The following is an 11,734-nucleotide window of genomic DNA, read 5'->3' on the forward strand; positions in this document are numbered from 1 at the left end:
TCTGGTTTCTCTCTTTTTTTTTTTTTCTTTTTTTTTTAGAGGTGGGGTCTTGTTGTGTTGCCCAGGCTGTTCTTAGACTCCTGGGCTTAAGCAATTCTCCTGCCTCAGCCTCCCAAGTAGCTGGAATTACCAGCATGAACCTCCATGCCCAGCTTCTCTAATTTATCATGCAAGTGTGTTTCTTTGATACTGGTTTGGATTGCATTTGAGATTTTTCAGGTATCTTTCTCATGCACTTATCTTTTGCCTGTAGTGTATGGTAAATATTAAGCCCTTTACCAAATTATTATTTAGTTAGATGGATTAGCATTATATTAATACAACAGACTATGGTGCCAAATCCCATTATAACAGCAAATGTCTTTGTGTTTAAAAAACCAACCAAAAAAAGGTTTCCTAGCCACTGTTAAGCACTGTTCAGTGTTAAGTATTCCAATCCAGAAAAATAATTCACACAGTCTTCTAAATGTCATATTGCAGGGATTTTACTTTTAAGTGCTAACCATGTAAGGTAAAGAGATCAAGAGATTCCTATCAGAACCCCTTTAAATGCTGGATTCGGACTCATTATGTCATTTGCTCTATATATTTATTGACTTTGTGTTTAAATAAGTTTACAATTTCCACTATTATAAATGACAATTTTCCCTGGACTGTAACATGTATTTTTCTTCCCTGTGGTTTGACATTTAGTATGTCTCTGTCTTGTAGCAATACCGGAAACTGAGCCAGTCTTACTATCCACTCCTGGAATGTCTCACTCAGGACCACATGAGCTTCGTCATCAACTTAGAGCCTCCTGTACTCATGTATGTTCTCACATCTATCTCAGAGGGACTCACTACTCTTGGTAAGGATCATAGAGGACATTGTTTCCATAGGAAAAACTTGATTATGGGCTTTTAATGTATGTGATTATTGAGACTATCATCCTACAAAGGGGGAAAAGATATTGTGAACCCAAACTGAAAGATTATTTTATAACCATTGCTTGCAAGTGGGAAAAACGTATTTCTTCATATTTTGATACATAGTTATGTTTTCATCAGCTTTACTGAGGTATAATTTACATATAATAAAATTCACTGATTTTAACTGGACAGTCCAATGAGTCCTTGTACAAATGTGTACATGTACACAAACATAGCCACCGCGACCAATGTGTAGTACATTTTCATCATCACTAAAAGCTCTTTTTTCCTCCTTCTAATCAATCCCTTCCCCCTACCTCTCACCCCAGGGAACTAATGCCTGCTTTCTCTCACAATAGTTTGCCTTTTCCAGAACTACATATAAGTGGAATTATATAATATGACGTTATTTGTGTCTGGCTTCTTTCATTTAGCCTAGTGACTTTGAGATTCATTCACATTATTTTGAAAATCAATTAGTTTATTCCTTTCTGTTGCTGTGTATTATTCCATTGTATGGATTATTAGTTTGTTTATTCACCAGCTGATGGACATTTGGGTTGCTTTGATTATTTGACTATTTTGAATACAGCTATTATGAACATTCCTATACAAGTATTTATGTAGGTAAATTTTTTTTATTTCTCTTGGGTACATACCTAGAAGTGGGATTTCTAGGTTATATGCTAAGTGTATTTTTAACATATAAGAAACTAACAAACTATTTCCCAGAGTGACAGTGACAGCATTTTGCTGTCAACAACAGTATATGAGGATTCCAGTTGCTCTGTATACTTGCTAACATTATTCATGTCTTTTTCATCTTACCCATGACAGTGGGTGTGAAGTAGAATCTTCAAGCTGACTAATCTTTTCTTCTGTGATACCTAATCTTCTATTAATACTGTATTTGGGGCTGGGCGCAGTGGCTCAGCCTGTAATCCCAGCACTTTGGGAGGCTGAGGCGGGTGGATCACCTTAGGTCAGGAGTTCAAGACCAGCCTGGCCAACATGGTGAAGCCCCATCTCTACTAAAAAAACAAAAAAGTTAGCCAGGCCTGATGGTGGGCGCCTATAATCCCAACTACTCGGGAGGCTGAGGCAGGAGAATCACATGCACCCAGATGCACCCAGGAGGCATAGGTTGCAGTGAGCTGAGACTGCACCATTGCACTCAGCCTGGACAACAAGAATGAAATTCTGTCTCAAAAAAAAAATAAAAAAAAGATTTTAGCTGAGCACGGTGGCTCGTGCCTGTAATTCTAGCACTTTGGGAGGCCAAGGCGGGTGGATTACCTGAGGTCAGGAATTAAAGCCTAGGTTGACCAACATGGTGAAACCCTGTCTCTACTGAAAATACAAAACATTAGCCAGGGGTGGTGGCACCTGCCTGTAGTCCCAACTACTCCGGAGGCCAAGGCAGGAGAATCGCTGAGGTTACAATAAGCCAAGATGGCGCCATTGCACTCCAGCCTGGGCAACAAGAGCAGAACTCCATCTCAAAAAATAACAAAAGAACTGCATTTGTTTCCATTTTAGACAGTATATTTTTATTCTCTAGAATTATTATTATTTTTTTTTAAGACAGAGTCTCGCTCTGTTGCCCAGACTGGAGCACAGTGATATGATCTCATCTCACTGCAACCTCCATCTCCCAGGTTCAAGCGATTCTTGTGCCTCAGCCTCCCGAGTAGCTGAAATTACAGGCTTGCGCCACCATACCCAGCTAATTTTTGTATTTTTAGTAGAGATAAGGTTTTGCCATGTTGGCCAGGCTGGTCTTGAACTCCTGACCTCAAATGATCCACCCACCTCGGCCTCCCAAAGCACTGGGATTACAGGCGTGAACCACCATGCCTGGACTTCAATATTTTAATATTGAATTTTTAAATATTTTCCATTTTCTCCTCATCAGGTTTATGTTTTTTTAACATTGATCATATGTATAAGAGTTATAATAGGCCAGGTGCGGTGGCTCACACCTGTAATCCCAGCACTTTGGGAGGCCGAGGCAGGCAGATCACAAGGTCAGGAGATTGAGACCATCCTGGCTAACACAGTGAAACCCCATCGCTACTAAAAATACAAAAACAAAATTAGTCAGGCCTGGTAGTGGGCACCTGTAGTCCCAGCTACCCAGGAGGCTGAGGCAGGAGAATGGCATGAACCCGGGAGGCAGAGCTTGCAGTGAGTCAAGATCATGCCGCTGCACTCCAGGTCTCCAAAAACCAAAAGATTTTTAATAGCTGTTTTAAGGTCCTTGTCTACTGATGTGATTTCTGGATCTGTTTCTATGGATTTTTCTCCTTATGGGTCACGTTTTTTTCATTCTTAATATAACTTGTTATTTTTGAATGTGTGCCAGACATCATGAATTTTACATTTTGAATTTTCTGTGCTAGATTTTGGTTTTTATTTTTTGGAGACAGAGTTTCGCTCTTGTTGCCCAGGCTGGAGTGTAACAGCGTGATCTCGGCTCACTGCAACCTCCGTCTCTCGGGTTCAAGTGTTTCTCCTGCCTCAGCCTCCCGAGTAGCTGGGATTACAGGCATACACTACCACGCCCAGCTAATTCTGTATTTTTAGTAGAGACAGGGTTTCTCCATGTTTGTCAAGCTGGTCTCACACTCCCGACCTTGGGTAATCCTCTCGCCTCAGCCTCTCAAAGTGCTGGGATTATAGGCATGAGCTACCATACTCGGCCAATTTTGATTTTCTTAATGTGGATTTTATTCTCTCCTTCAGTTGAATAACTTTTGGATCAGTTTGACTCATTTGAGATCAGATGGCAACTCTTATTTTGGAGTAATTGGGTCCCACCACTAAAGTGTTATCCCTGTGAGGACACTGCAGTGCTCCATGTGCTATGAAGTTCCTCCACAAATGATTTCCAGCTTGTAATCTTCAAGAATTATTTGGCCTATTGCTTTTCAGTGGTTCTTTCCCCAGCCTTGGGAGTTTCTTCTCTTCCTTTTTTTTTTTTTTTTTTCAGATGGAGTCTCTCCGTCGCCCAGGCTGGAGTACAGTGGCGTGATCCCGGATCACTGCAGCCTCCACCTCCCAAGTACCTGGGATTACAGGCATTTGCCACCACGCCCAACTAATTGTTTTGTATTGTTAGTAGAGATGGGGTTTCACCTTGTTGGCCAGGCTGGTCTCAAACTCCTGACCTCAAGTGATCTCCCAAAGTGCTGGGATTACAGGCATGAGCCACTGCGCCTGGCCTCTTCTCATACTTTTATAGGTCACTGTTCAGACAAACACTGGAGAGGACTCCTTGGAGATCTGTAGAACTCTCTTACATAGGTCCCACACTCTGGTACTCTGTACTACAAGTTTTAGCTGCTTTAGCCTTCCCAGATTTCAACCTTTTATTCTCCAACTCAATGAGACTGCTTGGCTTTGTTTGGGTTTTCCCTTACTAGCCTGCAATCTGGAAACTGCTTTGGGCAATAAGCTTGAGCAATTGTTTTCCTCCTCTCTAGTTTAATGGTCCTGTACTGCTTGTTGTACAATAATTGAAAACCATTGTTTCGTATAATTTGTCCTGTTTTCTAGTTGTTTGGCAGGAGGGCAAATTCTCATAGCAGTTAATTCTTCATGGAATAAGAAGAAATTCTGTCTTCTATTATTACAGTTTAGCTTGACATTCTTTTATCTCACATCAGTAATACTTGAAGATTTTGAATTAGTTGCAGGTAGCTATGTTATTTTCGACATATGATCTTGTTAAGACTTAGAATCTGCATTTTAACAGACTCTCAAGGGCGTCTTGACAAAGTGGCATTATGAAGGGAATACTGAACTTGGATTTAAGTCCCAGCACTGCCACTTACTACTTGTATGACCATGGGCACATACTCTGTGCCTGCTGCTGTCATAGGTGATTCATGTGGATACTTGACTGTTTTCATTCTCAGAACCATTTGTGTATCAAAAGCAGGTTAGGTACTCTACGAGCACTCTTTATTCTTATTTTCTACTTATTTTCTACTTTATTCTTACTTTCTACTTGTAAGTTTCTAAAGGACAGGAACAGTCTATTACTACTTTACTTCCAGTTCCTAGCATTATAGTAAGTGCTCAATAAATATTTACTGAATGCATTAATTAGGTAATATTATTTTCATTGTACAAATGAGGTAAGCTGTGGCTCAGAGAGGTGAAATAATTTGCCTAAGATCATAAAACTAGTAAGTGAATGACCTAGGAGTCATTCAAACTCTAAAACCCATTCTTCCTGACCACACTACCCTGCTAGATCTACCTGATAAAGGTCACAGCTTTGACAGCTAGAGGCCTGGTAGAGATTATTTTCTTTGTACATATTGGTGGTTTTATCTTCAGCCTCTTGTATTGTTGCAAATTTACATTGTAACCACTGGATAACTCTGGCAAGTGAATTGGGCCCTGTGTCATTAAGAAAGGGGACTATTTAGAATGTTGAAAGTAACCACTTGGATTTTTCCTTTCCCAACAATTATATATTTTAAAAAGAGGAATTTATTGGTATTGTTTGGATTATAGGCAGGTTTCATTTCTCTTGTTGCCTTGATGGAAAAAATGAGGAGGTACAGAAAAGTTGAATCAGTGATAGAGTGATGACTTGCCTAATATTCCGAAAATGATCAAAAAATTTTGGTTAATTTCATTCATTAGCATTTTTAATTTCATGCTATCGTTTTAATCATCCATCCATTCTCTGCCCACCCCAACCCCAAACTCTTATACACAGACACCAAGTACAATGTCTTTAAAAAGCTGCTCGTACTGATGGCTCTGAATTCCTTCATTCAGTAATTATCAGTTGTGCATATACTATATACCAAGTACCTTTCTAAACCTTGGCAGTACTGAAGGGAACAAGACAGATAAGATTTCTGCTCACATGAAAGCTTGCATTCTAGTGGGAAGAGACAAGCAATAATTGAACAAGCAAATACACATACCAAAAAAATCAAGTCATTATATGCACTAAACAAAGAATTAAAATTGGGTGGTGGAAAAAGAATAAGTCAAGATGGCTGACTGAAGACATCAGACACCTGCTCTCTCCTGAAGGAAGAACCAAAATTATGAATAGATAATCTTATACCTCGAATAGAACATCTAGAAGAGAAGACTAGAGTCCTATAAAGAACTCACAGGAAACATTCAAGGCACAGAAAGAGAAGGAAGCAAGCAGCCAGCTCGGCCAAGATTGGCCAGAAGCCCAGAGAGGCTCAGTATTGCAGAGAAAAGGGTAAATGAGAGAACTTAGGCAGTCCACATGCCTGCCACAGACTACTGCAATCCTAATCACATGAAAGCTTTTCTACCCTTATGAACTCTTAACATTAGCATGAGCAGTGATTTGAAGACCCTATAAAGGCATTGCCCCAGCCAGGGAACTTGTGCTGGGTCACTCACCCTTCTAGACCTGAACAGGTACAGCAGGGTACCATTTGAGGAGTGCAGCCATCACAGGACTGCATCTGACCCTGGTAACCACAGCCCTTGTATCTCCACGTCCTGAGAATTCCTGCTGACATTCCCCGGTGTCCACCCAGAGAGCTGCACTCACCCAGCCTGCACCACTCAAGACCCAGAGGGTCATCCTACCACTCCTACTTCCATCACCCACGCTCCATGGGCCACCCAAGGACCCTAGAATCTGCTCGCCCACCCAGCCCACCACTGCTGCTACCAGCATATGTGCAAGCCACCTGGAGGCCCAAGAATCAGCTTGCTCATAACTGCCAACACAAGTGCCAGCCTATACCACCCTGGGTCACAAAGACAGGCACATTCATCCCACCATTGTCAGGACTAGGGCCTGAAGACTGAGACCTACCTGGCTTCCCAGCTCCCAGCACAAATTTGCCACAGCTTCCACTAATAACTGCACCCTAACCCTCCAAGAAAATTACAGACAGCACTAATTCTACTTACAGCCAAAGAAATAATATTACACACTACACTACTGCATACATCCAGAATCAAAGCCAAAGTGCCCTACCCAACCAATACCACAGATACTTCTTCAGGAAAAATGCCTCCCCTATGAAAGTAAATTCAAAAGTAAGAAAAAATGACTGTTAAATTGGATGGGCAGATATCAACATAAGGCCACAGGAAACATGAAAAAGCAAGAAAATATGACACCATCCAAGGAACAGAGTAATTCTCCAGCAATAGATCTTACTCAAAAAGAAATTTTCAAAATACCAGATAAAGAATTCAAAATGCTGATTTTAAAGCAGCTCAGTGTATTATAAGAGAAATCTGAAAAACAATACAAATACAGTTCAGGATATGAATGAGAACATTACCAAAGAGATTTTTAAAAAAATAAATAAATAGAAATTCTGGAACTGAAGAATTCATTGAGGGAAATACAAAATACATTTGAAAGCTTCAACAATAGGCTAGATAAGGCAGAAGAAAATCTCAGAACTTGAAGACAGGACTTTTTCAAATAATCCAGTCAAACAAAAAAATTTTGAAAGAATAAGAATGAACAAAGCCTTCATGACATATGAAACAACATAAAGTGACTGAATATTCAAATTGCCAGCATCCATGAGATCAAAGAGACAAAGGATTAAAAAGCCCATTTACAGAAATAATAGAAGAAAATGTTCCATTTATTACAAGAAATGTAGACATTCACATACAGGAAACTCAGTGATCCCTAGGAAGACACAATGCAGAAGGGTCTTTTCCATGGTACATTATAGTCAGAATATCTAAAGTAAAACTTAAAGAGCAAATCCTTAAAACTGCAAAAGAAAAGCATCTAGTTACTTATAAAAGGAACCCCATCAGGCTAACAGTGGATTTCTCAGCAGAAGCTTTACAGGCCAGAAGACAATGGGATGATATATTCAAAGTACAGAAAGAAAAACTGGCCAAGAATACTATATCCAGTAAAATTAACCTTTGTAAATGAAGGAGAAATAAAGTCTTTACAAGAGAAGCAAATGCTAAGGGAATTTGTTTGCTACCACTAGACTGCAGCCACAAGAAATGCTCAAGGGAGTCCTAAACCTGAAAACAAAGGATGACATTTACCATCATGAAAACACACAAGAGTGTAAAATTTACTTGTTAAGCAATCACACAAAGAGAAGAAAGGACTAAAATGGTACCACTACAGAAATTCACCAAACCACAACAATTAGTAAGAGAAAAGGATAGGAAAAAAGAATATGTAAAACAACCAGAAAACAATTAACAATATGACAGGAACAAACCTTCACATACCAGTAATAGCCTTGAACATAAATGGATTAAATTATCTAGTTAAAAAGATATATAATGACTGAATGGATTAGAAAAAAAAAACTTGATCGAACTATATACTGCTTACAAGAAACTCACCTTAGCAGTCAACACATATAGAGTGAAAGTAAAGAGATGGAAAAAGAAAATCCACACAACAAAAACCAAAAGTGAACAGGAATAGCTACCCTTTTATCAGATAAAACAGACTTTACATCAAGAACAAAAGGGGGAAAAAGACAAAGAAGATCATTATATAATGATAAAGGGATCAATCCAGCAAGAGGATATAACAGTTCTAAACAGGTGTGTACCCAACACTGGAACACCTGGATTTCTAAAATGACTAAATTTGAAGAGAGACACTACAATATAATACTAGTGGAGGACTTCAGCGTCCCACTCTCAGCATTAAACATCATCTAGACAGAACGTCAACAAAGACACTTTGCATTTAAACTGGACTTTAGACCAGATGGACCTAACAGAGCTACAGAATCTACTCAACTACAGAATATACATTCTTTTCATCGGAGCATGGAGCATTCTCTAGGATAGACCATATGTTAAGCCACAAAACAGGTCTCAACAAAAATTTTTTTTAGAGACAGGGTCTCACTTTGTCACCCAAGCTGGAGCACAGTGGCATAGTCATGGCTCACTGCAGCCTTGAGTTCCCAAGCTCAAGCAATTCTCCTGCCTTAGCCTCCCAAGTAGCTGGGACTACAGGCATGTGCCACCAGGCCCAACTTTTTTTTTTTAGAGATGAGTTTTTGCTTTGTTGTCCAGGCTGGTCTCAAACTCCTGGGCTCAAGCAATCTGCTCACCTTGGCCTCTCAAAGTGCTGGGATTACAGGCATGAGCCACTGCACCCAGCCCAACAAATTTTTAAAAATTGAAATCATATCAGGTATCTTCTCAGACCACAATGGAATAAAACCAGAAATCAATACCAAGAGGAACTTGGAAACTACAAATAAATGGAAATTAAACAACTCGCTCCCAAATAATCATTGGGTCAATGAAAAATTATAGTGGAAATTTAAAAAAACTTGTTGAAACAAATGAAAATGGAAACACAACATACCAAAACCTGTGGGATATAGCAAAAGCAGTGCTAAGAGGTAAGTTTATAGGCCAGAGCGCCTGTAGCAACGACGGCAGCCGCGGCCCGGCGGGATCGGTGGGCGGGGCTGCGGTGTGAGCTGGCGTCCCGGCCCCCCTCCTCCTGCGCCCACCCCGCCACTGTGATTGGGTGGAAGTTGGCGCTGGCCAGATGGAAAAACTAATGACAGTCTCCAAATTCACCTCCATCTGTACCATGGGCGCCAGTGCTTCAGCATTAGAACAAGTTTGGTCCAGAACAGTTTCCAGTCAATGAGCACTATTTTGGATTAGTCAGTTTGGGGAATACCTGCTACTGCAATTCAGTTCTTCAAGCACTTTATTTTGTCGTCCATTTCGTGAAAAGTTCTTGCATATAAGAGTCAACCTAGGAAAAGGAGATCCTTCTTACATGCTTAGCAGATTTCTTCCATAGCATAGCCACTCAGAAGAAAAAGGTTGGAGTAATACCTCCTAAGAAGTTCATCACAAGATTATAGAAAGAAAATGAGCTTTTTGACAACTGCATGCAACAAGATGCCCGTGGGTTCTTAAATTACCTACTAAATGCAATTGCTGATATATTACAAGAAGAGAGAAAGCAGGAAGAACAAAATGGTTGCTTACCTAATGGTAATATTAATAATGAAAATAATGACAGCACCCTAGACCCAACGTGGGTTCATGAGATTTTTTTCAGGGAACATTAACTAGTGAAACCAGATGTCTTACTTGTGAAACTAGTAAAGATGAAGATTTTTTAGACCTTTCTGTTAACGTGGAACAAAATACATCAATTACTCACTGCTTAAGGGCTTTCAGCAACACAAAAACTCTATGCAGTGAATACAAGTATTACTGTGAAGAGTGTCACGGCAAACAGGAAGCACACAAACAGATGAAAGTTAAACTGCCCATGATTCTAGCTCTATACCTGAAGAAATTTAAATATATGGATCAACTTCATCGATATACAAAACTCTCTTACCAGGTAGTTTTTCCTTTAAAACTTCATCTATTTAACACTTCAGGTGACACCACCAATCCAGACAGAATGTACGATCTTGTTGCTGTTGTGGTTCACTGTGGAAGACTTATTTGTAGATTTGCTTCATATGAAAGTATGGAGGGTGTGTGCAGCCTCATTGTCAGCATTGATCCTAATCGAGGCCATTATATTGCAATAGTTAAGAGTCATGATTTTTGGTTGTTATTTGATGATGACATTGTAGAAAAAATAGATGTACAAGCTATTGAAGAAGTCTACGGGGCTGACATCAGATATCTCAAAGAACTCTGAGTCTGGTTACATCCTTTTCTATCAGTCTCGGGCCTGAGGGGGAACCGTGATATCGAGGACCGCGCTGGGGGTGGTGAAGAATGAACAGACACAAGAGACAAAGACAAACAGAGAACATGGCGGCCGCGACTAGAGCCTCCGCCTCACTTTATTTATACTCCATAAACCCCACGTCAGCAAAATAACACAATGCAAAACAAACTTTCTGCACCCAGATGTAACCTTCTGCTTAGTTCCTTGTCTCTAAGCTCTTTCTTATTTGTCTGCCTTCTTGGCGCCTACTAGAGTTCATTAAAAGTTCAACTAGAGATACTGTCCTTGACTACTGGAGTTCATTAAAAGTGCAACTAGCTAGAGATACTGTCCTTGAGCCTTATCTATTCTTAGCATATTGTTTTCAATGGCCCCTGCACGTGATAAAGAGATACTTTCTGCCTCATTTCTTCTCTGGTTATTTTGGAAAGGATCAAGCACTGATTTTTCAAGAAAAGAGAAATGCAGGAAGCTCAGGGGGCAGTAGCACACTTTGCACATGATAAAGCAAAGACGATAGATTGACAAGCCCTTCCAATCATGGTAGTTCATTTATTTGCTCAGGTATCATGCTGTCTGTACAGTTCCATTCCACAAGGAGGTGAAATCAGAGATACCAGCTCCTCTTGTAAAACATCCTTCCAGTCATTGACACGCATTTTCTCTTTATTAATTGTACCAATAATGCTGTGAATTCCTTGGGGGTGCAGTAGAAAGAATCGGAATCTGTGCTGTATTGATAAGGAGATGATGTTGAACACACTACATAAATTTGCCTGGTTCAGTGTGTATAGAAGCATATTTGGTGGTCTTTTCAAGAGTAAACCAGAAATACTTTTGGGCCCAACACTTGCAGTTGCCTTCCTAATGTAAAAACTAACATGCTAGATAATCCAGTGTTAGGAAGACAAAGATGTTTTGCTTCTCTGAAGAAGCTTATAATAGTATATGTAGGGAGCAATTGGTCAAAAGTCGCTTTTGTTTCCCCAAGGGGAAAACTGGCTTTGTAATCGTAATTTTTTCCTTATTTATTTTACTTAAAACTGGTAGAGTCTAAGTATTATATGAAGTGCCCATGATTCTATCAGTAAATTTGAGCATATTTTATTAATTAATGTCAGTG

General features: G+C 39.8%; 1 protein-coding gene and 1 pseudogene across 1 annotated transcript in view; both read left to right on the forward strand.

The window, feature by feature from the left end:
- RANBP17 (RAN binding protein 17) overlaps positions 1-11,734 on the forward strand; it is a 436,018-nt gene that overhangs the window by 374,221 nt on the left and 50,063 nt on the right. The window contains exon 24 of the mRNA XM_017849438.1: positions 712-850. Within this exon, the coding sequence (XP_017704927.1) occupies positions 712-850 (139 nt within the window). The remainder of the gene's footprint in view (positions 1-711; positions 851-11,734) is intronic.
- On the forward strand, positions 9,451-10,615 carry LOC108513591 (ubiquitin carboxyl-terminal hydrolase 12-like; annotated as a pseudogene).

Source organism: Rhinopithecus bieti, unplaced genomic scaffold, assembly GCF_001698545.2.
Source record: "Rhinopithecus bieti isolate Rb0 unplaced genomic scaffold, ASM169854v2 scaffold_30732, whole genome shotgun sequence".
NCBI lineage: Eukaryota > Metazoa > Chordata > Mammalia > Primates > Cercopithecidae > Rhinopithecus > Rhinopithecus bieti.